This window comes from Adiantum capillus-veneris, chromosome 15, assembly GCF_014529385.1.
Source record: "Adiantum capillus-veneris isolate H3 chromosome 15, ASM1452938v2, whole genome shotgun sequence".
Lineage (NCBI taxonomy): Eukaryota > Viridiplantae > Streptophyta > Polypodiopsida > Polypodiales > Pteridaceae > Adiantum > Adiantum capillus-veneris.
The window spans coordinates 14,945,451-14,970,559 of NC_140945.1; the positions used below are offsets into that span (position 1 = coordinate 14,945,451).

Below are 25,109 nucleotides of genomic sequence, written 5' to 3' on the forward strand. Positions count from 1 at the left end.
AAGTTGTTAATTATAGAGAGTAGTGGAGTAGGTCTAACATAGCAGAGTTGCCGAGGGCTAGCTCCTTTTGGAATTCTTATGGCTCAATAATGGTAAAGCCGTAGGCAAGTCTAAAAAGACTCCATTATTAAGTCCAAAGCTCTCGAAGTGTGCACCATATCCCACATAGTGGGCTCAACAAAATCGATAATAGATCTCAGTTCCACTTTCCCTTTATATAATTAATAACATCAACCATTTATAGGCTACTTAAGGACCTCTCTTCTTAAGCAAGAAAAGAGAAACCAAATGCGCTGATACCAATGTAATGGAATTGGCCTATTAATTTGAGAGTAGCGGAAATGAATGAGAGTACTTTGGAGAAACTACTTTGTGAGCATAGGGGGTGACAATAATTGAAGATAGCAACATAATCATAGCAATTAGTTAGCCTGCATGAGCAATACTTTTGCAAGAGAGAGAATTTAGAGAACATGGCAACAATTGAGGACCGGAATTATGTGGAGTCGGTCCCCCCTCCAATAGGCATTTGTATTATGATTTCTCCCATCAAGAGAGACTTGTTACAATACAATCTTTGTGTTCCTTATTACCTAGGTGATGCAATGAAGATGGAAAGCTTCATGGCATCATAAGCATAACATAAACATTGAAGAAAGCTTTAACTATCCCAAGCCTAGTCATAAGCATAACATAAACATTGAAGAAAGCTTTAACTATCCCAAGCCTAGTCACAAGACCTCAAACACCTTTGAAGGTGTTTTGAGCTAGCAGGGAATGAGGGTAGGGAAGAGGAAGAAGAAACATTTCATAGGAGAAAGAATTAGTTCCTCACTTATCGTCGCTCTTCTTGCTAGCATGCATAATAGCATAGTAATGAAGATGGAGAAGATTGCAATCTTAAGTATTGATGCATGGCTCTTGGTTGGATTTGCACTCCATAGCCAAGAGTGTTGGTGTAGGCTCTCAACCTCTACTTGCTTGGAGAAGGAGAGGGAGCTCTTGCACTTTGCACAATGCAGAATGAGAGTGTGTGTGGGAGAGTATACCCCCTAAGCAACCCCCTAGCTTTCTTTGGTCGACCCCCTCTTGTAGCTCATGATTGAAGCTCATTGGACCCCTCCAGGCCTAGCCAATCACAAGCAGGAGGAATTACAAGCAACAGGGGTAGCCTTGGGACAAGTGTCCCCCTTTCCCTTTTGAGAGAGAGGACATGATAAATGCAAAGACGATTAATTAAATCTCCTAATTATCATTGGACCCCTTGGGTGGCCAACCAATAGGCTTCAGGCAAACCATGAGGGAAACATGAGGAGGAACTTGACAAGTGTCCCCTTTTCTTTCTTTGTACTAGGCATGCCGCGCGTGTGTGTATGTGTGTTTGTGTGTTCTCTCTCATGCCCCCTCACGTAGGGCTCGCCCCCTCCTTGTAGGGATTGGCATTGAGCTTTTGCACACCTCAATCCACTGAACTTGGGCTTGGTTTCCACCACAAGCTTGGCAGTTAAGCCCCTCAAGCTTGGGTCTGGTTCCCACCTCAAGTACAACCCTAGCATCTCAAGCATGACAAGCACCTCAAGCATCCCAATCATCAAGCACCTCAAGCATCTCAATCATCAAGCACCTCAAGCACCTTAGTCACCAAGCACGGCAAGCACCTCAAGCTTGGGCCGGGTTCCCACCTCAAGTATATTCCTAGCTTACCTAAGGTCAAAGGACTTTTACACTCATTATTGGAGGTCTTCAATGAAGCTAACCCTAAGGTTTTATGCTCCATTGGTTAGCTTTGCTATTTTATAGACCATCTCTCATTTGGGCCCCTTTACCATTGGCCCCGTGTTGAGATAGATCTATAAGCATGTGTCTATATCTTAACCCTTGTTCCCGTATATTCTCCCACATTAAATGATCAGTTTAATATGAGAAAATCATTTAGTTGGTTAGATATTAGATTTTATGAAATCACCTGTTCCCACCTCAAGCACAACCCTAGGTTACCTAAGGTCAAAGGACTTTTACACTTATTATTGGAGTTCTTCAATGAAGCTAACCCTAAGGTCTTATGCTCCATTGGTTAGCCTTGCTCTTTGATAGACCATCTCTCATTTGAGCCGCTTTACCATTGGCCCCGTGTTGAGATAGATCTATAAGCACATGTCTATATCTTAAGAAAAGAGAAACCAAATGCTCTAATACCAATGTAATGGAATTGGCCTATTAACTTGAGAGTAGTGGAAATTAATGAGAGTACTTTGGAGAAATTGCTTTGTGAGCATAGCGGGTGACAATAATTGAAGATAGCAACATAATCATAGCAATTAGTTAGCCTGCATGAGCAATACTTTTGCAAGAGAGAGAATTTAGAGAACATGGCAACAATTGAGGACCGGAATTATGTGGAGTCGGTCCCCCCTCCAATAGGCATTTGTATTATGATTTCTCCCATCAAGAGAGACTTGTTACGATACAATCTTTGTGTTCCTTATTACCTAGGTGATGCAATGAAGATGGAAAGCTTCATGGCATCATAAGCATAACATAAACATTGAAGAAAGCTTTAACTATCCCAAGCCTAGTCCCAAGACCTCAAACACCTTTGAAGGTGTTTTGAGCTAGCAGGGAATGAGGGTAGGGAAGAGGAAGAAGAAACATTTCATAGGAGAAAGAATTAATTCCTCACTTATCGTCACTCTTCTTGCTAGCATACATAATAGCATAGTAATGAAGATGGAGAAGATGGCAAGCTTAAGTATTGAAGCATGGCTCTTGGTTGGATTTGCACTCCATAGCCAAGAGTGTTGGTGTAGGCTCTCAACCTCTACTTGCTTGGAGAAGGAGAGGGAGCTCTTGCACTTTGCACAATGCACAATGAGAGTGTGTATGGGAGACTATACCCCCTAAGCAACCCCCTGGCTTGCTTTGGTCGACCCCCTCTTGTAGCTCATGCTTGAAGTTCATTGGACCCCTCCAGGCCTAGCCAATCACAAGCAGGAGGCATTACAAGCAACAGGGGTAGCCTTGGGACAAGTGTCCCCCTTTCCCCTTTGAGAGAGAGGACTTGATAACTGAAAAGACGATTAATTAAATCTCCTCAATTATCATTGGACCCCTTGGGTGGCCAACCAATAGGCTTCAGGCACACCATGAGGGCAACATGAGGAGGAACTTGACAAGTGTCCCCTTTGCTTTTTTTGTACTAGGCATGCCTTGTGTGAGTGTGTGTTCTCTCACATCTCCGCTCACGTAGGGCTCGCCCCCTCCTTGTAGCGATTGGTATTGAGCTTTTGCACACCTCAATCCACTCAACTTGGGCTTGGTTCCCACCACAAGCTTGGCCCTTAAGCCCCTCAAGCTTGGGGCGGGTTCCCACCTCAAGTACAACCCTAGCATCTCAAGCATGACAAGCACCTCAAGCATCCCAATCATCAAGCATCTCAAGCACTTCAAGCATCTTAATCATCAAGCACCTCAAGCATCTTAGTCATCAAGCACAACAAGCACCTCAAGCTTGGGCGGGGTTCCCACCTCAAGCACATCCCTAGCTTACCTAAGGTCAAAGGACTTTTACACTCATTATTAAAGGTCTTCAATGAAGCTAACCCTAAAGTTTTATGCTCCATTGGTTAGCCTTGCTCTTGGATAGACCATCTCTCATTTGGGCCCCTTTACCATTGGTCCCGTGTTGAGAGAGATCTATAAGCACATGTCTATATCTTAACCCTTGTTCCCGTTTATTCTCCCACATTAAATAGTTAGTTTAATATGAGAAAATCATTTGGGTTGGTTAGATATTAGATTTTATGACACATGAGGTACTTGTCGGCTTGCTAATTAAAGTGCTTAAAGTGTTTGTGGGAACCTTGCCAAGCTTGAGGTGATTCTCATGCTTAAATGACTAAGGTTCTTGAAGTGTTCAATTCAAAGATAAACTCTCAAGAGGCATATACGGTTTCCATGCTTAATTGACTAAGTGCTTGAAGTGTTCAATTCAAAACAAATGACTTAAGAAGCATAAAAGACACATGTCAAAATCCTCCACATGTGGCCCTCACTCGTGACGTGCTTGAATCCTATTGGATAGGCTTTACAAGTCCGAGGCAGAGCCGCAGCACACGGCATGCCTGACAAAGGGATCCAATGAGAATTTAGATGCATAAAATTAAATAATTAAGTTCTTTCTCTCAAAGAGGAAAAATAGGACACATATCCAAATGATATAATTAAATAATACGAGAGAGAGAGAGAGAGAGAGGTGGACCAAGCTTGAGAGGGGAGGGTATACCCTCCCAACACACACTCACATTCTCTCATTGTGTGGAGTGCAAAGTGCAAGAGCTCCATCTCCTTCTCCAAGCTTGTTGCGAAGTTGAAAGCTTACACCAAGAATCTTGGCTATGGAATGCAAATCCAACTAAGAGCCATGTTTCAATGCTTAAGTTTTCCATCTTCTTCTTATTCATTACTATGCTATTATGCTATGATAAGAAAGAAGAGTGATAGTAAGTGAGGAACTATTTCTTTCTCCTATGAATAATTCTTCTTCCTCTTCCCTACTCTCATTCCCCGCTAGCTCTCTCCACCTTCGAAGGTGTTTGAGGCCTTGGGACTGACGCTTGGGATAGTTAATGCTTTTTGCAAAGTTTATGTTATGCTTGTGATGCATGAAGCTTTCCATTTTCATAGCATCACCAAGGTCACAAGGAACACAAGATTGTATTGTACCAAGTCTCTCTTGATGGGAGAATCTATAATACAAATGCCTTTTGGAGGGGGAACCGGCTCCAAGTAAATCCGGTCCTCAACTACTGTCATGTTCTCTAATAATCTCTCTCTCTCTCTTGCAAAAGTATTGTTCATGCCAAGTTAATTAAGTACTATGTTCATGTTGCTACCATCAATTAAGTTCACCCTCTATGTTCTCACAGTAATCTCACAAAAATGCTCACTCTAATTCTCTTGATTCCGCTATTCTCAAAGTTCATAGACCATTTCCATTACATTTTGGATGGGATGTACATCAATCAGATAATGTTACTGCTTTCTTGAATGGTGATATATTTGAGGAAGTTTATGTAACGCGCCCTCACGTTTTTGTCATAAAAGGCAAGAAAATAAAGTGTAAAAATGTAAGAAAGCTATATATGGGTTGAAGCAATCTCCTTGTGCTTGGTATGAGAAAGCTAACACTCATTTGGTTAAACGAGGTTTCTGTAATAGTCCAATAGAAAGCACTTTGTATATAAAGTGTGAGGGTGATGTACTTCTCATCGTTGTTCTTTATGTTGATGATTTGATGATCATTAGACCAAATGAGACACATATTGTTGAATTTAAGGCTAATTTGAATGCTAATTTCAAGATGAAAGATTTGGGGTTGTTGCATTAATACTTGAGCATATAGTTTAAGCAATGTGATGGTGGTATTGCATTGTGTCAAACAAGTTACATAGAGACATTGCTATGTAAGTTTGGACTTGAGAACTACAAACCTATTGCCACTCCCATGGAAACTTGTTTGAAATCGAGACTTCATGATGTTGGTGGTCCCACATATGTCGCTCTTTACCAAAATGTTGTTGGATGCCTTATTTATGTATGCAACATAATGCCTGATATTCACTTTGCAGTCACACAGGTCAACATATTTATACATAGCCTAGGGTCTAAGCATTGGCAGGCTATCAAGAGGATTTTTTGCTTCTTGAGTGGCACTTTGCATCTTGGTTTTTTAATCCCAAGGGGGGATCATTGTCGCCAGGTTTACATGCTTTTTCAGACTCAGATTGGGCTGCTTGTTATGACACGTGAGTGTTCACAAGTGGTTTTTGTTTCATGTTTGGCAGTTCGTGCATATCATGGTTGAGAAAGAAGCAACCTATTGTGGCCACTTCTAGTTGTGAGGTTGAGTTCGGAGAAGTCTTCACAACTACACTTGAGTGTGCATGGCTCACACGCCTTATGGATGATTTGGGTGTTGGACATGACATTGCCAACATCATCTACATTGACACACAAGGTAGGTCATCCATTTAATTTCCCCTTTCCTTAATCTCCTCCCCCGATCACTGCTTGAAATAGTCTTGCATCGGCATGGGATTGTTTCAAGCAATGATTGAGGCGGAAGAGAGATCTGGGTTAAGTAATTAGGCTCGTGTCAAATGAGCTCGGATGTATGCATAGAGTGTTGAGCACACCAATAGGAGGGGGCATCATTGTTTCTCCCGGTCACATAGGTCCGGAGGACATCTCTCTCGTTTTCGTGTTGGCATGCCAAATGATAGGTAGCAACCCCTCAACAATGGGCGCCCCCCACGCCCCGCTTCCCTCCGCCTATCCTCGGCCATGAAGGATCTCGATAACGTTGATTCATTAGTTGCCTCAACATGGAGTATTCTTTGATGGGCATCCACCTAGTCTGATTAGAGTGCCTTCCCTTAGGCTTGGCAAAACAGCCTCTGAGCAAACCTTCGCTATAAATTGCTATTCCCATAGGGCCACCTAAAGAGCCGCAAGCAATCTTTGATTTGGTGGGTGGTTGAACCACCCCCCACATTGGCCGCCACGCCTCTTAATCGGGAGCAGAAGGTGACCTTCACCACTAATTTAACAGCGACCTTCACCACTAATCGGGAGCAGAAGGTGACCTTCACCACTAATTTAACAGCGACCTTCACAAGAGTGATCAAATGGGACCTAAAATGTTTGAATGCATTTGGCACTATAACATTTAATGGCCTAGTAACTTGTGTGTAGCGAAAAATAGCATAAACATAGTGAGCATTTCATTAGAATAGATTCCTAATGAGCATAACAAGAGTGCTTGGATGGAGAGAGCAACAAAAAGCATAACACGTAGTTAGATAGGCACGAACAATACTTCAAAAGAGAGAGAAATTAAGCAATTGACAGCAGTTGAGGACCTGATTTACATGGAGCCGGTCCCCCCTCCAAAAGGCTTTGTATTATAGGTTTCCCCCATCAAGGGAGACATTTTACAATACAATACTTTGTGTTCCTTCAATAACTTGTTGGTGCAATGAAGATGGAAGATTCAAGCACCATGAACACACTTATAAAACACAACATCAATTCCCTCACGGTCTCAGACCCAAGACCTCACACACCTTCGAAGATGGTGAGAGCTAGCGGGTATGAGAGTAGATTGAGAGGAAGAAGTAGTATTCTTATAAGAAAAAAGTATATCTCCTCTCATAAACACTCATAATAGCTTAGCATAGCTTAGTAATTAGCATGGTAGAGGAGATGAGCATGCATTGAAGCTTGGCTCTTTGTTGGATTTTCATCACAATGCCAAGAGTTGTTAGTGTAGGCCTCCCTTCTCACAAGCTTGGAGTAGATGATGAGCTTTCCCTTAAAGCTTGAGAAGGAGAGAGAGTCGTCTTTGCTTCACACATGAGATTATGTGAGAGTGTGTGTGATAATGCCTTGCCAAAATCAGCCCCCTCTCTTTCTCTCTTAGTCGACCCCTCTTGGATTTTACTCATGCCGGCACCCCATTGGACCCTGCAAAGCTTAGTCAATGATAATCGAGAAGCATAAGTGATAGCCTTTTGACATGTGTCCCCCTTTCCCCTTTTGTGAGAGCTTAGGAAATAATTTATGCAATTAAACTCTCATTGGACCCCTTTGTCTTCTGGTTCATAATGGGCTGAACCTTAGGTCTTTGAAGCCCATTTCTTGTAGATTGGTCTTTTGCATATGGTCCCCCTTTGGATCCCTATTGTGACCAGTCTGCTAGCCTTACCAATAATTTAGCTTTTTCTCCCCTGGTACTTCCCCATACTAAATGATCAGTCTAACGTGAGAAAATCATTTACGAGAATTAGATATTAGTTATTATGACATTACCTCTCTCGTGAAATCATAGTCGTCCTCGACTATGGGGTAGAGAAGATAAAGCCTACTCATTAGTCCTTTTTCTAGCGGGTAGAGGATCCCTATCTTACCCTACGACATCGTTCCAGAATGGATGACTAATCCATTTGGCGCTTGAGAGCCTAAGACTCTACAAGCATGTTTGCGCATTAGTCCTATCAATCTCCCATAGTAGAGTGACAAGCTCTACTTGGTGTTTGGAAGATGTCGTCTCCGCAAACTTGATCCTAAGCATGCATACTACTTAACATTTGTGCACAATAAAGAAAAAGAGTCTTATAAGACAAAAACTTTGTTCATTTTAAACATTTGTACATTTGCTTACTCTAGGGAAGCATTATAAGCATGGACAAGGTTTAGGTTATCCTTTAATTGTATGCCTTGCATCCATCTAGCATCTTCAAAAGGATAGTTCTTAAACTTAATAAGATACCATCGGATAATCTTACTGCCTCTTAATACCTTGTCTTCATGTCGGAGAATGGACTCGGGTTGTAGTACCTCTTCTTGGTCCTCGATCTTTGGTGGGTCTTCAGTAGTTGGTTCTTGAGGTGGCTCTCCTTTGTAAGGCTTTAGTAGGGTCACATGGAAAGCATTGTGTATGAGCCAATGACTGGGTAACTTGAGTTGATAGGCCATTTTATTGATTGGTCTAAGAATCTGGAAGGGACCATAATACCTTTTTGCTAACTTAGCATAGTACTTTTGGTGTCCCGTAGGATTCTTGCCCGTCGCATACCTTAATCAAGCCTTGTGAAATTTAAGCAAGGCCCAATCATTTTCTTTAAAGGCTTGGGCTCTTATGTGCTTATCAACAACAGCCTGTTTTCTTTGCTATGAGATAGAGATAGCATCCTTAATCTTTTGGAAAGATTCTTGTAGGTCTTGGCTATACTCCTCTGCAACAAAGATCTTCCCGTGTACCTTAAGTAGCATGGGGCTTTTGGATCTTCCCTCAATTACCTTAAAAGGTGCTTTTCCCGTGGATGTATGTACAGTACTATTGTAGGCATACTCCACCAAGGGTAAGTACTTCTCCCATTGGGACCTTTGATCTACTTCCGTTACGTAGGCTTTTGGTAGATCAAGAATTGTTAGGTTATCTATTTCACTTTAGCCATCCGTTTGCGGGTGATAGGCCGAAGACAACTTTAGCCTTGTCCCTAAATTCTCAAAGAGACCCTTCCAAAAATTATTGGTCATTCTAGGATCTCTAGCCGACACTATGGACATCGGCAAGCCGTGGTAGTTGAAGATTTGTGATATGAAGAGAGTTGCCATTTGATGGGCTTTGATAGTCTTTTTGATAGGTATAAAATGAGCTTGTTTTTTGAACCTGTCTACTATCGTCCATATTCCCATATTCCCATGGATAGACTTAGGTAATCCAAAGATAAAATCCATGGAATATTTTGGCATACCACACATTTAGAAACATATTCTCGTATGTTTGCTTTCATGGCAGGCAATAGAAATATGTTTCAATCCCTTTTAGGGTAGACTGAATCCCTCTATGCCCCCATAAGGAGGAGCATGAGATTCATACATTACTTTCTCACCTAGTGAGTTAGTAACGCATAGTCTATTGCCATAGACAAGACAACCATCTTGTAAGGTAAATGGTTCCTCTTTTTTCCCTAGTGAAAGGGCTGAAATCACATCTCTAAAATCGGGACCAATAGCATACTCATCTATCATAGAAGATAGATCATTGTGAGTTGCTATGGAAAACGCGTTCACTCTTGGCCGTCTTGAGAGTGCATCGGCTACTAGTTGCTATGGAAACCGCATTCACTCTCAGCCGTCTTGAGAGTGCATCGGCTACTTGATAATGCTTGCCAGCAATGTGAGCAATATGAAAATGAAATCGCAAAAGGAAAATTTCCCACCTCATTTGTTTGTCGGAGAACTTGGTCTGCGTCATGAAGTACTTAAGGCTTTGGTGATCCATCAGCAGAATGAAAGGAGTCCCCAATAAATAGTGCTTTCACGAGTCTAAGGCATGTAGAATTGCGACAAGTTCCTTTTCATATATGTCTAGAGCTTGCTCAATAGGGTCGAGCCTTCAACTTTCGTAGGCTATGGCGTGCCCTTCTTTGAGCAAAACAGCTCCAAGGCAATCACCACAAGCGTCACATTGGACCTTAATGGCTTTGAGAGATCCGGTAGTGTAAGCACATGTTGAGAGATAAGCTTTTCAAAAGCATTGTTCTCCTTGGCATACCATGTATACCTAACATTTTTCTTTGTTAGGTCATGTAATGGTCCCGCGATTTGTGAGAACTTTTCTATGAAGCATCTATAGTATGCACACATACCTATAAAGCTTCTTAGTTCATGAAGATTCCTTGGACTAGGCCATCCTTTTATTACCTCTAGCTTTGATGGATCCATTTGGATGCCATCTTGAGAGATAATGCGACCTAAATACTGAACTCGCTTTTCTTTCGATTAATATAAAGTTTATTCTCTTGTAAGACTTGAAATATTACCTAGAGGTGTTGCTTGTGTTCGTTTAGTGAATTAGAGTAGATGATGATATCATCAAAGAACACTCCAATAAAGGTTCAGTGAGGCCTAAATAGCTTCTCCATCAAGTGGTTAAATGTGGCTGGTGCATTGGTCAAACCAAAAGGCATGACAATGTATTTGTAAATAAATTGGTCAAACCAAAAGGCATGACAATGTATTTGTAAATACCAAACGTAGTGTGAAATACGGTCTTTACAATGTCTTGACCAACTATCCTTATTTGATGGTAGCCACTTTTTAGGTCAATCCTACTGAAGTAGGTCGACCCTTGCAGCTTATCAAATAGGTACTCTACCCCTAGAACGGGAAACCTATTTTTGATAGTGGTCCTATTTAGTGCTCTATATTTGACACACATACGATATGTGCCGTCTTTCTTTTGCACTGATAACACAGGTGAACAAAATGGAGATGAGCTAGGCCTAACTATGCCCTTCTCAACCAACTCATGCACTTGCCGCATTATCTCCTCTTGTTGAGCTTGAGAATCTCTATAAGGAGGTTTATTAGGCGGCGTACTTCCTGGAAGAAGTTCAATTGCATGGTCATCATTGCCTCGTTTAGGAGGTAGTTCACAAGGGATGTCGTCAATAAAAACATCTTGAAATCTCTTGAGAAAATGGGATAACTCTAATTCCTTGTGATTGTTTATATTTTCTTTTGCTAAAGCATTAGGTTCAATTTGAGAATCTTTAACAAAAATCATGTACACGGAAATAGAGCTCTTTATTGACTTATTAACAGCTTGCATATGTACAATGGGTATGGTGTTACCCAACTCCTTAGCATCTATGTACATATCTTTTTCCCTGAACCTAAAGTAGATTTCCTTTTAGGGAATTTAACGTTGGCAGCCATGCGATCAAACCATGGTGCCCCTAGGATTACGTCCTTGTGCTTGAGAGGAGAGATAAAGAAGTCCTCTTTGTCCATATAGCTTTGGACATGGAGCCTCAATTTCCCAATTAAGGGAGTGACTGAAGCTTCTTGCCCCTTGAAAGCACCATCGACGGGTAGGACGTCTCCCATGTCATAGGCTTGGATGCCTAGCTTGGTGGCCAACTTTGTGGATATGAAATTGTGAGTAGAACCAAGGTCAAAGAGAATAAAAGCATCATGTTCTCTTACCTTTCCCCAAGCATGGCATAGAGGAGATCCTTTGTGGTGAGCTTCCTCTTCCTGTATTTCGACCAAGGTAGCTCTAGGAGGCTCATTTCTTGTATTCTTGTGGGGGCAAGCACGATAGGCATGCCCTTGTTCCCCGCACTTGAAATAGCGGTTATCTTTACGATAACGCTCAAGTTCTTCAGGAGAGATTTTATTTTTGCCTTTATAAACTCCCTTCTCCTTAGATTTGTTGTTGTTGGCATTGCCTTTAGGAGACTTTTGGACATTGTCCTTCCCCTTAGGCTCATTGTTACGGTCCTTGTTCTCCATGGGCTTAAGATATCTCCTAGCCCCTATTTGGAAATTGATTCGTGAAGCCACCATGGTATGGTGTATGATTGCAGATATGGTGCGTGGCCTTTGGGAGTTGACATACTCCGCCATATCTTCAGTTAAGCCCACACAAAATTGTTGTTTTTGCTCTCCAAATCCATCTTTTTGAAGACAGTGGCTTTGAGATGTAAGTCTCAAAACTTGTCTACATATTTGTGGATAGATTCGTAAGGAGAGAGCTTCAAGCTTCGCCATTCGGTGAGTACTTTGTCTTTGGCATTGGTAGCCAAAAATTGCTTCATGATGGAAGCTCTTAAATCTTTCCATGTTCGTGGAGCTTCACCATTTGCCCGTAGGCTAGACCACCATTGCCTGGCAGACTTTTGAAAATGGATAGCTACATGTCGTAGCTTAGAGGACTCCGTGAGCCCTCATCTCCAAACGCTGCATCTCATCGAATTGTTGGATGAAAGCCAAGACTTTGTCTGTAGCACCAAAGGTGCCATTGTAGGTAAGGAAAGAGATACTCTTTCCTCCCTCTTTGAACTTCTTGAGCTTGGACGATTCCTTCCACGTGGCATAGGATTTCCTATGGCCTCAGATTTTTGGTGGTTCAAAAGTTGCACCATTGCTTTGTTCAGAAGATGAAGAATTTGAGGAAGATGGAGAAGAGGGTGACCACTTTCTCGCCTTTTTCTTGCCTTGGTCTTCCTTGTCTGCACCATCACTTTCCTCATAAGAGGAAGACGATGAAGAAGATCGAGAAGAGGGTGACCTCTTTCTCGCCTTTTCCTTCTCTTGTTTTCTGTCATCCCTCTTTGAATTATGGTGTGGAGAAGTGTGCGATGGTCTTCTCCGTTTAGGGGGTGTTGGAGGGCGTTTTGCCCGCCGTCTTTGTGGAGCCATCTCCATCGAGGTGGCAGGAGACTCACTTCTTTCTTGTTCTTTTGGTGGGGGCTCTTGAGTTCTCCTTTGGGAAGGAGATGCATCATCAAGTAATAAATTTTTGAGCCCTTCATACGGATCCTCTTCTTCTCCATGAATCGGAGAGAGGCCACTTTTGGAAGTCTCACAAAGAGGCTTCCTAGGTACTCTCTCTTCATGGTGGGAGTTTGGAGAATCCCATGAGCACGAAGCTGCCATTGCACTTCACTTTGGAGGGATGGATTGCCCATGGCTTGTTGAAGCCTAGAAACAAGGTAGTTAACAAGCATAGGGGCATCATTAGTAGCCTGCTCATTAGCAAAATAAAAGCTATCAACATTAATTTCACTCTCTTTACTATTGTCAGGCATTTTAACAACTTTTAGCTGTAAACTTTTTTTTTTAGGTGTACGTTGGCACTTCAAGCCCTAGTTGCTACTCCTCTTTGCCCCTTTAGAAAAGCACTCAAGCTCCTGTACCCGTGGCTCGAATATCATTAATTGCAAGGAATAGAAGAGAGGGTCTTTTAACACCAAAACAATACCGGCTCCTGTCAAGCTTCTATTAGCTCAATAGTGGTTAAGCCGTAGGCAAAGCCCCGTAGGACTCCACTATTAAGACCATAGCTCTCGACGGTGATGCCCCGTTATCTGCACGAAGCAGGCGCACTGCAAGGCTGAAAAATCCCTATTCTACTTACTCAATTGCAATTAATAATACCAATCATTTATAGTTAGCTTGAGGACCTCCCTTCTTGAGCAAGAAAAGAGAAACCTTGTGCTCTGATACCAATGTAACATTTAATGGCCTAGTAACTTGTGTGTAGAGGAAAAATAACATAAACATAGTGAGAATTTCATTAGAATAGATTCCTAATGAGCATAGCAAGAGTGCTTGGATGGAGGGAGCAACAAAAAGCATAACACCTAGTTAGATAGGCATGAACAATACTTCAAAAGAGAGAGAAATTAAGCTATTGACAACAATTGAGGACCGGATTTACATGGAGCCGGTCCCCCCTCCAAAAGGCTTTGTATTTTGAGAGTGTGTGTGATAATGCCTTGCCAAAATCAGTCCCCCTCTCTCTCTCTTGGTCGACCCCTCTTGGATTTTACTCATGCCGGCACCCCATTGGACCGTGCAAAGCTTAGCCATTGGTAATTGAGAATCATAAGTGATAGAATTTTGACATGTGTCCCCCTTTCCCCTTTTGTGAGAGCTTTAGGTATTTAATTAATGCAATTTATAAACTCTCATTGGACCTCTTTGTCTTCTGGCCAATAGGAATCAAGCAAGCCATTGGGCTGCTGAATGCTGATTGGATCCCTTGGGAGACTGTCCAATAGTATTCTAGAGAGCTTAATTTCTATTGGTTCTTTTAAAATGAATTAAACTAAATGTACTCTATGGCCATCCAATAGGATTTGAGTGCACCTTGGGGGCAACTGGGGCTAGCGAGCTAACATGTGTCCCTTATTCCCTTTGTGTAAAGGGAGCCTATGAGTGTGTGTGTGTGTGTGTGTGTGTGTGTTTCTCTCTCATCCCCTACTAAAAGGGCTCGCCCCCTCCTCTTTAGGAGTTTTTGAAGACTTTGTGTACACTACCAAGCATCCAATTTTCCTAAGCAATGACGATTGGACTTAACCTTTGAATTTTGGAAGTCTTAATGGGCTGAACCTTAGGTCTTTGAAGCCCATTGCTTGCACATTGCTCTTCTGCAGATGGTCCCCCTTTGGATCCCTATTTTCTCTCCTTTGGATTCCTACTGTGACCAGTCTGCTAGCCTTACCAATAATCTAGCTTTTTCTCCCTTGGTATTAAATGATCAGTTTAGATTGAGAAAATCATTTAGGAGAATTAGATATTAGTTATTATGACAGGCACCAAGCTGCCAACTGCTTCATCTGCACCGGCTCACTAAAGGACTCTGAGGCAACCTTCTACTAAGGCAAGCCGCATGCAAAGAAGCAATACGATTGGCATCCATATGAGCTCATGGGGTTGAGAAGTGGAGCGACACACACCATAGGAGTCGAGAAGGCGCGGGTTTTTGTCTGAGCTAAATGGAGATGGATTTTGAACACAAACAACAAAAGATGGCTTTTAAATTGAATGGCCCGTGTCCACGTCATTTGCTTTGACATAGTCAGTCATCGGTTGATGCAACTGGCAGCGGTGCCTAGTATGGGAATGTGTCCACTTGACTGAGTGGCCTCATTTCTGAGCGGACCTTCTCAAGGGTGGGGCTTTTGCTCTTAGGATTGTGTACTCGGTCATACTGGCTCATATTTAAAGAAAATGAATAGGTCAGAAAATACCCCCTCCCCCCTCCCAAAAAAAGACATAACCTACCTCCCCTTGCTTTCCCTACCTCCATTCCACCGTTGCCTCTGGCGCCTCCTTGTGCAACCTGCCTCCCCCTACTTTCCCTACCTCCATTCCACCATTGCCCCTGTCGCATAGGCCTTCCCTCTTCCCCCCTCCTCTTTTTGTAACTCTATTGGCACACAAGCTTGTCTTGCGGCATCAAGAGAGAGAAGAAGAAGAAGCAGCGGCCTCCGCTGCACATGTTACCTAACGTAGGCAGAGATAGTGGCATCGAAAGAGAGAAGAAGAAGAAGGAGCAGCCTCTGCTGCACATGCTACCTCGCGACCTCCACACACACACACACACACACACACACACACACACACACACACACACACACACACACACACACACACACAAAGAGGGGGGAGAGAGAGAGAGAGAGAGAGAGAGAGAGAGAGAGAGAGAGAGAGAGAGAGAGAGAGAGAGAGAGAGAGAGAGAGAGAGAGAGAGAGAGAGAGAGAGAGAGAGAGAGAGAGAGAGAGAGAGAGAGAGGCCTTAACGTGTGGCCAAAGAGAGCTTCTTCGCATGTGTACATCACGTGGCAACACTCTCTAAGGGGATAGAGATGATGCAAAGCATCCTCACCAATTCCCCTCAATCTGGTTTTTTCTAAAATCATGCAGACATACTTTTAGGCTTAAAAATGGGCACCCGCCTGCTGTATGCCAGGTTAGCAATGGCCACCATTCTTGTGTGACAAGGGCCTAATACGGGCAACCAACCCCTCTCAAGCTTCGTAAGACACAAAGCTCTATGATGGTAGCCCTGGTGTTCAAGTGTTTAGAGAGAGTATAATTTTTTATAGCTGTAGAAAAAAAGACATCACACTTTGCATACGTACTAAGAATGGCATTCCTAAGAGAGATGTTGTGATAGTAATGTGAGCGTGAATGATGCTGCCTGTGGAAAGGTCCTTGCATAAGGTGCAAGTCCTGATGTACTGGAAAAGAGAAAGATAGTCCATGTTGAGTGCTCCATCCTTTAGGAATGTCTTTTGTACATGGAGCTCTCCATAGCTTCTACTACCAAAGCCTAAAATCAAGGTGCACTTGTTTGCTAATAAAGAAGCTAGTCTCAATAGAGTGTGGTGCAAGCCCGATGATGGTATGCTTGGAGAACCCAAAGAAGCACTCCGACAGCCAGTGCTCTTGATTTCTAGCCTCGTATCAATGACACCCCAAATTTTTGATGTCGATGGACTACATCTGTAGTTCTCTCTCTCTCTCTCTCGCTCTTCCCTTTTTAAACCATTTAACGTCGTAGGAAACTATCCCAGGAGACCTTCAAGATCTATCTGGAGAGAGAGAGAGAGAGAGAGAGAGAGAGAGAGAGAGAGAGAGAGAGAGAGAGAGAGAGAGAGAGAGAGAGAGAGAGAGAAATGAAATGTTATATTAACGTCTTCAAAAGGCCAAAATGACCTATGAGACCAAAGAGTTACAATGTGGTGAATTTGATACAAAGTCAGAGTAACAAAATGAAATGAAAAAATGATAAAATAAAAGTACTATGGGATCCTAAACTGGTAGGTGTGAACTAAGCAGCTAGCAGGGATTGTCATAAGTCACAAGAAATCCAGCATCGGCCGCTGGTGGATCTCATCAATCTCCTCCATGGACAGTAGTCTGACCGGGCGTCGTGCATGTCGGGCCAAAGTGATTCGAATCCTCTGATGTAGCCTCCGTCGATGCTGTGTAGTCCTCCGCAGTCGTGGGCGTCTGGATCTCCCCAGCTCAGTCGCTCGATCGATCAATGTGCCTCTGGTGTGAGGCGACAAGGTCTGCTGTGGTAGTAGCTCCTCTGGGTGTCCAATGTCTGCTCTAAAGAAGTCTGTGATGTGTCTCTGAGATTGGCTAGCCTCTCCTCTCATCAGGCTCTCTCTGTGTCTGCGCGACTCGAGCAGGAACAAACCTAGGCATCTCTGATGCTCGTACCTCATGACGGGGCAGTGGCATGTGTAGTGTAACTCTGTCTCAGGCTCCATGTCACACAGGGTGCATGTCCTAGCCTCTGCTAGCACTCCGCTGTATCTCCCAGTCCTGATCCGTAGCTGGTGTGAGGATGTGCGTATCTGGCCAATGGCACACCATATCCCATGAGACAGGTGGGTGTCCATGTATCTGGGCCTCGTCACAAAACCGTCCGCTGTAAGCTGGAGAAGATGCTCTCTGTAGAAAGCCATCTTCATGCCCAGCACCTGTGCTGGCTGTACCCATGTCCTCCTGGTGTCTAGCTGAGTTAGGTCCTGGCGGATGATCTTTCATTTTATCGCCCGGAATCTCCACAGATTCCACTACATCCTTTCCTTGTTAGTTGGATTCAAACTCATGCAACTGCGTGTAGATTAAGGGTCATCATACACGACCCGATGGTGCTCGAGAGGTGCACTTCACTAAAAAAAAAAGAACTTCTTTTGGCCAGCTCCTCGTGGCACTGGCTGGCCTAGCTCTTACGCGAGCTGCATCACTTGCCACCTTCCTCTCTCCACCTGCGATGTGCCTTGCGCTTTTCGTTTGCTGCCTTCCTCTCTCAACTCGCCGTGTTGTTGCTCACCACACTCAAAGTGGGCATCTTTCTTGATTCCCTCTAATGCAAAAATGCATACTAGTCGCTCTTCTATTTTTTGGGTGGGAGCCTATTTGGATTAAGTTGCAAACGTGCATTCGTCATGATTTCGACAGACAGATTCTCTAAAAGAAAGGCAAATGCTTTTACAGGCTCAAGACGAAGGTAGAGAATGATCGCATCCATGGATCAAATGGTACGCCCATTCAACTTCCGTGAGCTTGCGTGCCTGTGTTTGGGCTTTTCAACTTTAGCTATGCAGTGAGCGAGGAAGAATGGTTGTGCTTGAGGTCCGAATTCATCGAGAATGAGTCCAGAAATATATATATATAGAGAGAGAGAGAGAGAGAGAGAGAGAGAGAGAGAGAGAGAGAGAGAGAGAGAGAGAGAGAGAGAGAGAGAGAGAGAGAGAGAGAGAGAGATATTTATTTTTGTCTTCTGCTATTGCGATCAGTTATCAATTTAAGCTCACAGTGAACTACATGTCTGCGGGAATGCATTCAAGGCTTCGAGTAATTTTACTTACTGCAAACAGCAGAAAAAAACAAAAAAGGAATTTGGCTGCATAATCTAGATGGGTGGTATTTATGCTCGTAGAACATGACTGTGTTTATGGACTTTCACTGATAATTAGTCCATGTTGATGCAGAGGGTTCGAGAGTTTTCGACATGGTTTCTCTTAGTTTCTACATTTGCAGCCTTCAGCTTTGGTTGGAGTGAGAGGATCTCTTGTGATATACAATGTGATGTGAGGATTTACAATACTTCCTCCGGTCCAGTTGCAGACAAATTAAATGTACACTTGGTCCCCCATACACATGATGATGTTGGCTGGCTTAAAACTGTCGATCAGTATTTTGTGGGCTCCAATAACTCCATACAGGTAGGGTAAACAAGCAGTTTTTCATTAATTGCTGTTCTGCTCCATGATTGCATGAGTGTTGACCTTGCTTTGTGGCATGTTATTTAAGCTGTGTCCCATTTACGGTTCTTTGTAAAAATCTGCGTACTTGACAATTATGCATTGCTTTTCATAAGTTTGCTTGTATATTTATGTCTTTTGGGATCACATCTCTGTGGTGATTGACATATTTTGTATATCTATCTTGGAGAGTGTGCTATGAGATGTTCATTTTAATAGAGAAAAAGAAGAGAGTTTTAATGTCGTAGGAAACTATCCCAAGAGACCTTAAAGACTTGAGAGAGAGAGAGAGAGAGAGAGAGAGAGAGAGAGAGAGAGAGAGAGAGAGAGAGAGAGAGAGAGAGAGAGAGAGAGAGAGAAATGAAATGTTATATTAACGTCTTCAAAAGGCCAAAGTGACCTATGAGACCAGAAAGTTACAAGGTGGTGGATCTGATACAAAGTTAGAGTAACAAAATAACAACAGTACAAAACAAAGATATATACTATGGGATCCTAGACTGGGCGATGTGAACTAAGCAAAAATGGGCGGCTTGCTGGGATAGCTGAATCACAGGAGATCTAGCATCGGTCGTTGGCGGATCTCATCAATCTCCTCCATGGTTAGTAGTCTGACCGGGTGTTGTGCATGCCTGGCCAGAGTGCTCCGAATCTTCTGACGTAGCCTTTGTCGATGCTGTGTAGTCCTCCGCAGTCGTGGGTGCCTGGATTTCCCCAGTTCAGTTGCTCGGTCGATCAGTGTGCCTCTGGTGTGAGACGAGGGGGAGCTCTGCTGTGGGAGTGGCTCTTGCGGCTGTCCCGTGTCTGCTCTGAAGAAGTTTGTGATCCGTCTTTGAGACTGGCTAGCCTCGCCACTCATCAGGCTATCTTTGTGTCTGCGCAGCTCGAGCAAGAACAAACCCATGCATCTCTGATCCTCGTATCCCATGACTCTTGAGAGTGGTCCAAAACCCTCTCTGAACAAGCAATGGAAGCGGCCTCGTATCTCGTAGTAGACGGGGCAGCGGCATGTGTAGTACAACTCTGTCTCAGGCTCCATGTCACACAAGGGGCATGTCTTGGCCTCTGCTAGTACTCCGCTGTATCTCCCAGTCTCAATCCGTAGTTGGTGAGAAGATGTGCGTAAGTGGCCAATAGCACATTGTATCCCATGAGACAAGTGGGTGTCCATGTATCTGGGTCTCGTCACAAAACCATCCTCCGTAAGCCGGAGAAGATGGTCTCTATAGAAAGCCATCTTTGTACCCAATTCCTGTGCTGGCTATATCCATGTCCTCCTGGTGTCTAGCTGGGTTAGGTCTTGGCGGATGAGCTTGGTGATCTCTGACTGTGTAAGAGTGAGAGATGGTGCATCCAATGAGTACTAGAATGGTGGCAGCCTGTCTATGCTGAACCCATGCGCCTGAAACCATGATGCCATCTCCCCATACCAGCATGTTGTATCTCCTTGCATGGCTAACTGTCGAGAGGACTCAAGTGCAATGCGAGCATATCTGTCTCTAGGAAGTTCCCGTGTGCGGTTTATGAAGGAGACTGATCTGGTGAGCGCCTCAACCACTAGTGGGGGGGCCGCTAGCTCTACTCGGATAATGGCCCGTGGTACTGATGCCTTGGCTCTAATGAGCTGCGAGATCATAGAGACGAGAGGTTTCTCCATGTTCCCCCATCCATCAGTGCGACCCGGCCTCTCGTGGTGATCCAATGAAGGTCCCCATATCTCAGCTCCATAGAGCAATGCTGAAGCCTGCCAAAGTGTCAAAGAGCGAGAGCTTCGTCTGGGGCTCCTGAAACTGAACCTGTGAACACATCTTCTCCAATCTACCCAATGCTGCGTGGGCTCTAGTCAGTCTGGTCTCTGCTGCTCTTCTGAGTGAGAATGTAGGTCCGCTAAAAACCACTCCAAGGTAAGTGTAAGCATTTGTGTACTCCACAGTCTCCTGGCCATATGTGAATATAGGTGCTGACCTCCTGATCCACTGTGGGGTGGTATTAAACACCATAACCTTGGTTTTACCAAGGTTGACAGACAAACCACTTTCGTGGGCAAACCTATGCAGAACATCCAATTGACGTTGCATTCCCTCTGGAGATTCGGAGATCAACACAATATCATCAGCATATAACAAAAGTGGAATCCATGTCCCTGCCAACTGTGCACCTCTATCACCATCACTCTCAATGTAGTCAGAAACGTCATCCACATACATACCGAAAATAGTAGGGGAGAGCGGGCAGCCCTGCTTCACCCCAATAGTGGAGTGAACCGGTGTAGAAAGTCCCTCAGGGGTGCGTACATGCCCTACTACTGATCTGTACAATGCCATGATCCCCCAAATGAGCTCTATGGGTACTCCCATTTCCTGTAATCTGCGCATCAATCTAGCTCTGGGTACTATGTCAAAAGCTTAGCGGAAGTCCACAAAGCTACAATAGATCCGTCTCCCATGAGATCTGCCCTCCTTGATGATGGCCCTGAGTGTCAAGATATGGTCAAGAGTAGAGAAGCCTCTCCTGAACCCTGCCTGCCCAGCTGCACGCATTCCTTCCCTCTCTGCCCATCTACTCCGCTGTTGCTCAAGAATGGATGCATACAACCGTGCCAGTGTGTGTCCAATCATGATAGTGCGATAATTCCCAGGCTCCATGGGGTCTCCTGACTTGAAGATAGGTACAATCGTAGATAGGCTCCAAGTGTCCGGTAGGCCCTCACACATAGCACGGTTAAACATAACTGCTAGAAGCTCTGCTAGTAGGTCTTTGGCATGCATGAAATGCTCAGCGACTAAGCCATCATGATCATATGCTCTCCCAGTCCTCATCCTGTCAATGGCTTTCTTCACCATCTCAGCGGTGAAAAAAGCACATGTGTGTGGGCATGGATCGGGGGGGGGGGGTTGGGAAGGGGCAGCTGTCCAGGTACTGTGTACAAAGATGATGCGTACTGACCCCAGGTCTTTGTGGAGGTAACAGCAGGGGGGGGGGGACTGCTCATGAAAGAGCTGCTACGCCTCACGCGAGTCCTGACTCAAGAATAGCTGGTATAGATCCTGCTCGAGTCGAGCCAAAAAAGCCCTCTTCTTCCGCCGCACCAGGCGTCGGAAGTCAATCTGTGACTGTCTGTGAGTGACGTCCCCCAAAAGCACCTCCCTCTGAAGTCTAGCTCTAGTCTAGCGGCACTCCTCATCGTACCAGCTGTTCTGAGGCATGCTCCCTGACCGGCGTCTCTGCTCAGGCTGGGTGTGTGGGTATGCCTCTGTTGCTGCATCATGTAATGTCTGTGTCAGTATAGTAGTTAGCTCCTCCAGAGGTCGCCCCGGGTCCTCAGTGCATAGGCATCTGTAGATCCCGTCTATGTATATAGAATCCGTCTCCCGTGTGAAGGTGTAGCGAGTAGGGGCTGCTACCCGTGGCCTGTGTGCTACACTGAACTGGAAGGAGATGGTCATCGACTCAAGAGCATGATCCAATGCTACCCCGACCGGTCTGGGCCCAACTGTGAGATCCTGGATACTAGAGATGAGATTCGGCTGTGCCATGACATAGTCCACTGTGCTGGCTCCATGTCTGTGTGGGAAGCATGTAAAACCTCCCGCAGCAAGAAACCTCTGTAGGCCATTCAAGATGGCCAATCCATGTGTGGTGCCCATGTCTATCAGGTGTCGCCCATACTCAGTATATTCCACATCGTGTGATAGTCTGGATAGGCCCGTCTCTACAACATCTAGCTCTCTCAGCATCTCCTCCTAAGTATCATAAAACACTGTCTGGTGATGGGCAGTCCTAGCATTGAAGTCCCCTAGAATGATAATGTCACCATCTCTAGAGAACTCCCATATGTCATGATCCAAAATAGAAAAAGGGGACTGTCCTCTGGGTGATGCATAGACTTATGTACTCGGGGGAAAGTAGTAAATAACAATGTAGAGATATCTACCTGTCTCTGCTTTCAATCTCACCCACATGTACCTAGCCTGCTCATCCCTACGGGCTATATGTATCAATGGCTGCAGATCCTCTCTAAATAACACTGCCACTCCCCCCGAGCCCGGTCCTCTGTGCTCTCAGCGTGTCTCCTGTCTGTAAGCTGTCTCCCACCTGCATCCATTGATGTGAGGCATGGATTGCCCAGGGGCTTGGTGTGTCTCAGAGTAAAAGATGATGTCTCTTCCAGTAAAGCTATCCTCAAAAGCACCCACATCAAGACGCATAGATCCATTACAGTTCTAGGCAGCCACTTTAAGTGTGGTCCCATAAGTCTCGCACCGTCATGTGGAGCGTCTCTCTAGTATTACCACTCTTCCATCTCGGTAAAAGGGTAAAAGAGAGAGAGAGAGAGAGAGAGAGAGAGAGAGAGAGAGAGAGAGAGAGAGAGAGAGAGAGAGAGAGAGAGAGAGAGAGAGAGAGAGAGAGAGAGAGAGAGAGAGATGAAATGAAATGTTATATTAACATCTTCAAAAGGCCAAAGTGACCTATGAGCCCAGAAAGTTACAATGCGGTGTATCTGATACAAAGTCAGATTAACAAAATAAATTAAACTAGGATAACAAAATATAAATACTGCAGGATCCTAAACTAAGCAGTACAATGTGAAGGCAATATGGGAGGGGAGTAGAGATCCATCTTCATAGGGATCCATCTTCATCTGCACTGTGGACGACGAAAGAGTATGGCTCGAATCCTTTGCTGTATCCTCCTTCGAAACTGTGTAGCTCCTCTTCTCCATCGGGGTCGTCTAGATCTCCCTAGCTCGAATGCTCGGTCTATGAGAATGCTAGTAGTGCGGGTAGACCTCTCCACTGTTGGCTGCTCCTCTGTCTGTTCTTCTGGGTGTACAATATCTAGTGTAAAGAAATCTGTGATCTGTCTCTGGGGTTGTCGCTCTTCAGCTCTCAGAGAGATGAAATGAAATGTTATATTAACTTCTTCAAAAGGCCAAAGTGACCTATGAGACCAGAAAGTTGCAATGTGGTGGATCTGATACAAAGTCAGAGTAACAAAATTAACAACAATGACAACATAACAAAACAAAAATAATAATACTATGGAAACCTAGGTCGCTCGACGTGAACTAAACAGCTGGCTGGGATAGCTAAATAGCTAAATCACAGGAGATCCAGTATCGGTCACTGGCGGATCTCATCAATCTCCTCCATGGTAAGTAGTCTGATTGGGCGTCATGCATGCCTAGCCAAAGTGATCTGAATCTTTTGATGCAGCCTCCGTCGATGTTGTGTAGTCCTCCATAGTCGTGGGCGTCTAGATCTCCCTAGCTCAAACGCTCGGTCGGTCAGTGTGCCTCTAGTGTGAGACAAATGTGAGCTTTGTTGTGGTAGTAACTCCTTCGCTGTCCATTGTCTGTTCTAAAGAAATCTGTGATCCGTCTCTGAGACTGGCTAGCCTTTCCTCTCATCAGGCTCTCCCTGTGTCTGCACAGCTCGAGCAAAAACAAACCCAGGCATCTCTGATCTTCGTACCCCATGACTTTGGAGAGTGGTCCAAAACCCTCTCTAAACAAGCAATGGAAGCGGCCTCGTATCTCATAGTAGACGGGGCAGCGGCATGTGTAGTGCAACTCTGTCTCAGGCTCCATGTCACACAAGGGGCATGTCTTGGCCCTCTGCTGGTACTCCTTTGTATCTCCCAGCCTCAATCCGCAGGTGGTGTGAAGATGTGCGTATTTGGCCAATAGCACATCGTATCCCATGAGACAGGTGGGTGTTCATGTATTTGGATCTTGTAACAAAACCGTCCTCCGTAAGTTGGAGAAGATGCTCTCTGTAGAAAGCCATCTTTGTGCCCAGCTCATGTGTTGGCTGTATCCATGTCCTCCTGGTGTCTAGCTGAGTCAAGTTGTCACAATATAAAATATACTCGAGTAAATAGAATCTATCGCTTAATATTGAAGCCAAAGGATATAGAGAGAAATAAATAGAGAGAGAGAGAGAGTGAGAAGATCGACACAGTAGTGGGGACCAGAAGATGTGCTGGTCCCCCCCCCGTAATAGTATCTTTATTATTGAGGAGAAGTCTATACAAGCACTTGAACCGAACGTATTACCACGTTCGTTCTAGAATAAGACTTGATGGTTCCTGGAAGCCTCGGCTTCCTGTTCCTAGGGCAAAACCCTATTCCAAGGAACTTCTGTTTCGTATTCCAAATCCTCGAGAACCAAGGTTCTCGCCTTTGGATCTCACCTTCTAGACTCAGGGCACGGCATCCCTGCAACTCTGTTTCCAGAGTCCTCTTCCCGCAGAACAACTCTGCTTTCTCGGACACGGAGTCCCTACTTGGGAATCTCAACTTCCGGATCACAACTTGAGAGACTACCTCTCTCCGATTCCCGGATCTACTTCCCAAACTTGGGTACGAAACCCTTGGGCTGATCTGGCTCTAATTCCTCAGAGTGCTTTCGCTGCTCCTACTCTCTCACTAAGAGGAAGTACACTTGCAAACAAATACTT

The 25,109-nt window shown here is 44.4% G+C and overlaps 1 protein-coding gene across 3 annotated transcripts in view; it reads left to right on the forward strand.

Annotated features, from left to right (window-relative positions):
* Positions 1-17,770: 17,770 nt before the first annotated feature.
* LOC147440311 (alpha-mannosidase-like) overlaps positions 17,771-25,109 on the forward strand; it is a 65,869-nt gene continuing 58,530 nt past the window's right edge. The window contains exons 1-2 of one of the 3 annotated variants that reach the window (XM_086530089.1): positions 17,771-17,921; positions 18,375-18,608. In XM_086530089.1, the coding sequence (XP_086386215.1) occupies positions 17,898-17,921; positions 18,375-18,608 (258 nt within the window). In that variant the 5' untranslated portion in view covers positions 17,771-17,897. Of the gene's footprint in view, positions 18,016-18,100; positions 18,238-18,374; positions 18,609-25,109 lie in introns of those variants that run through there. The other 2 variants (XM_086530090.1, XM_086530088.1) reach the window with 2 other exon arrangements.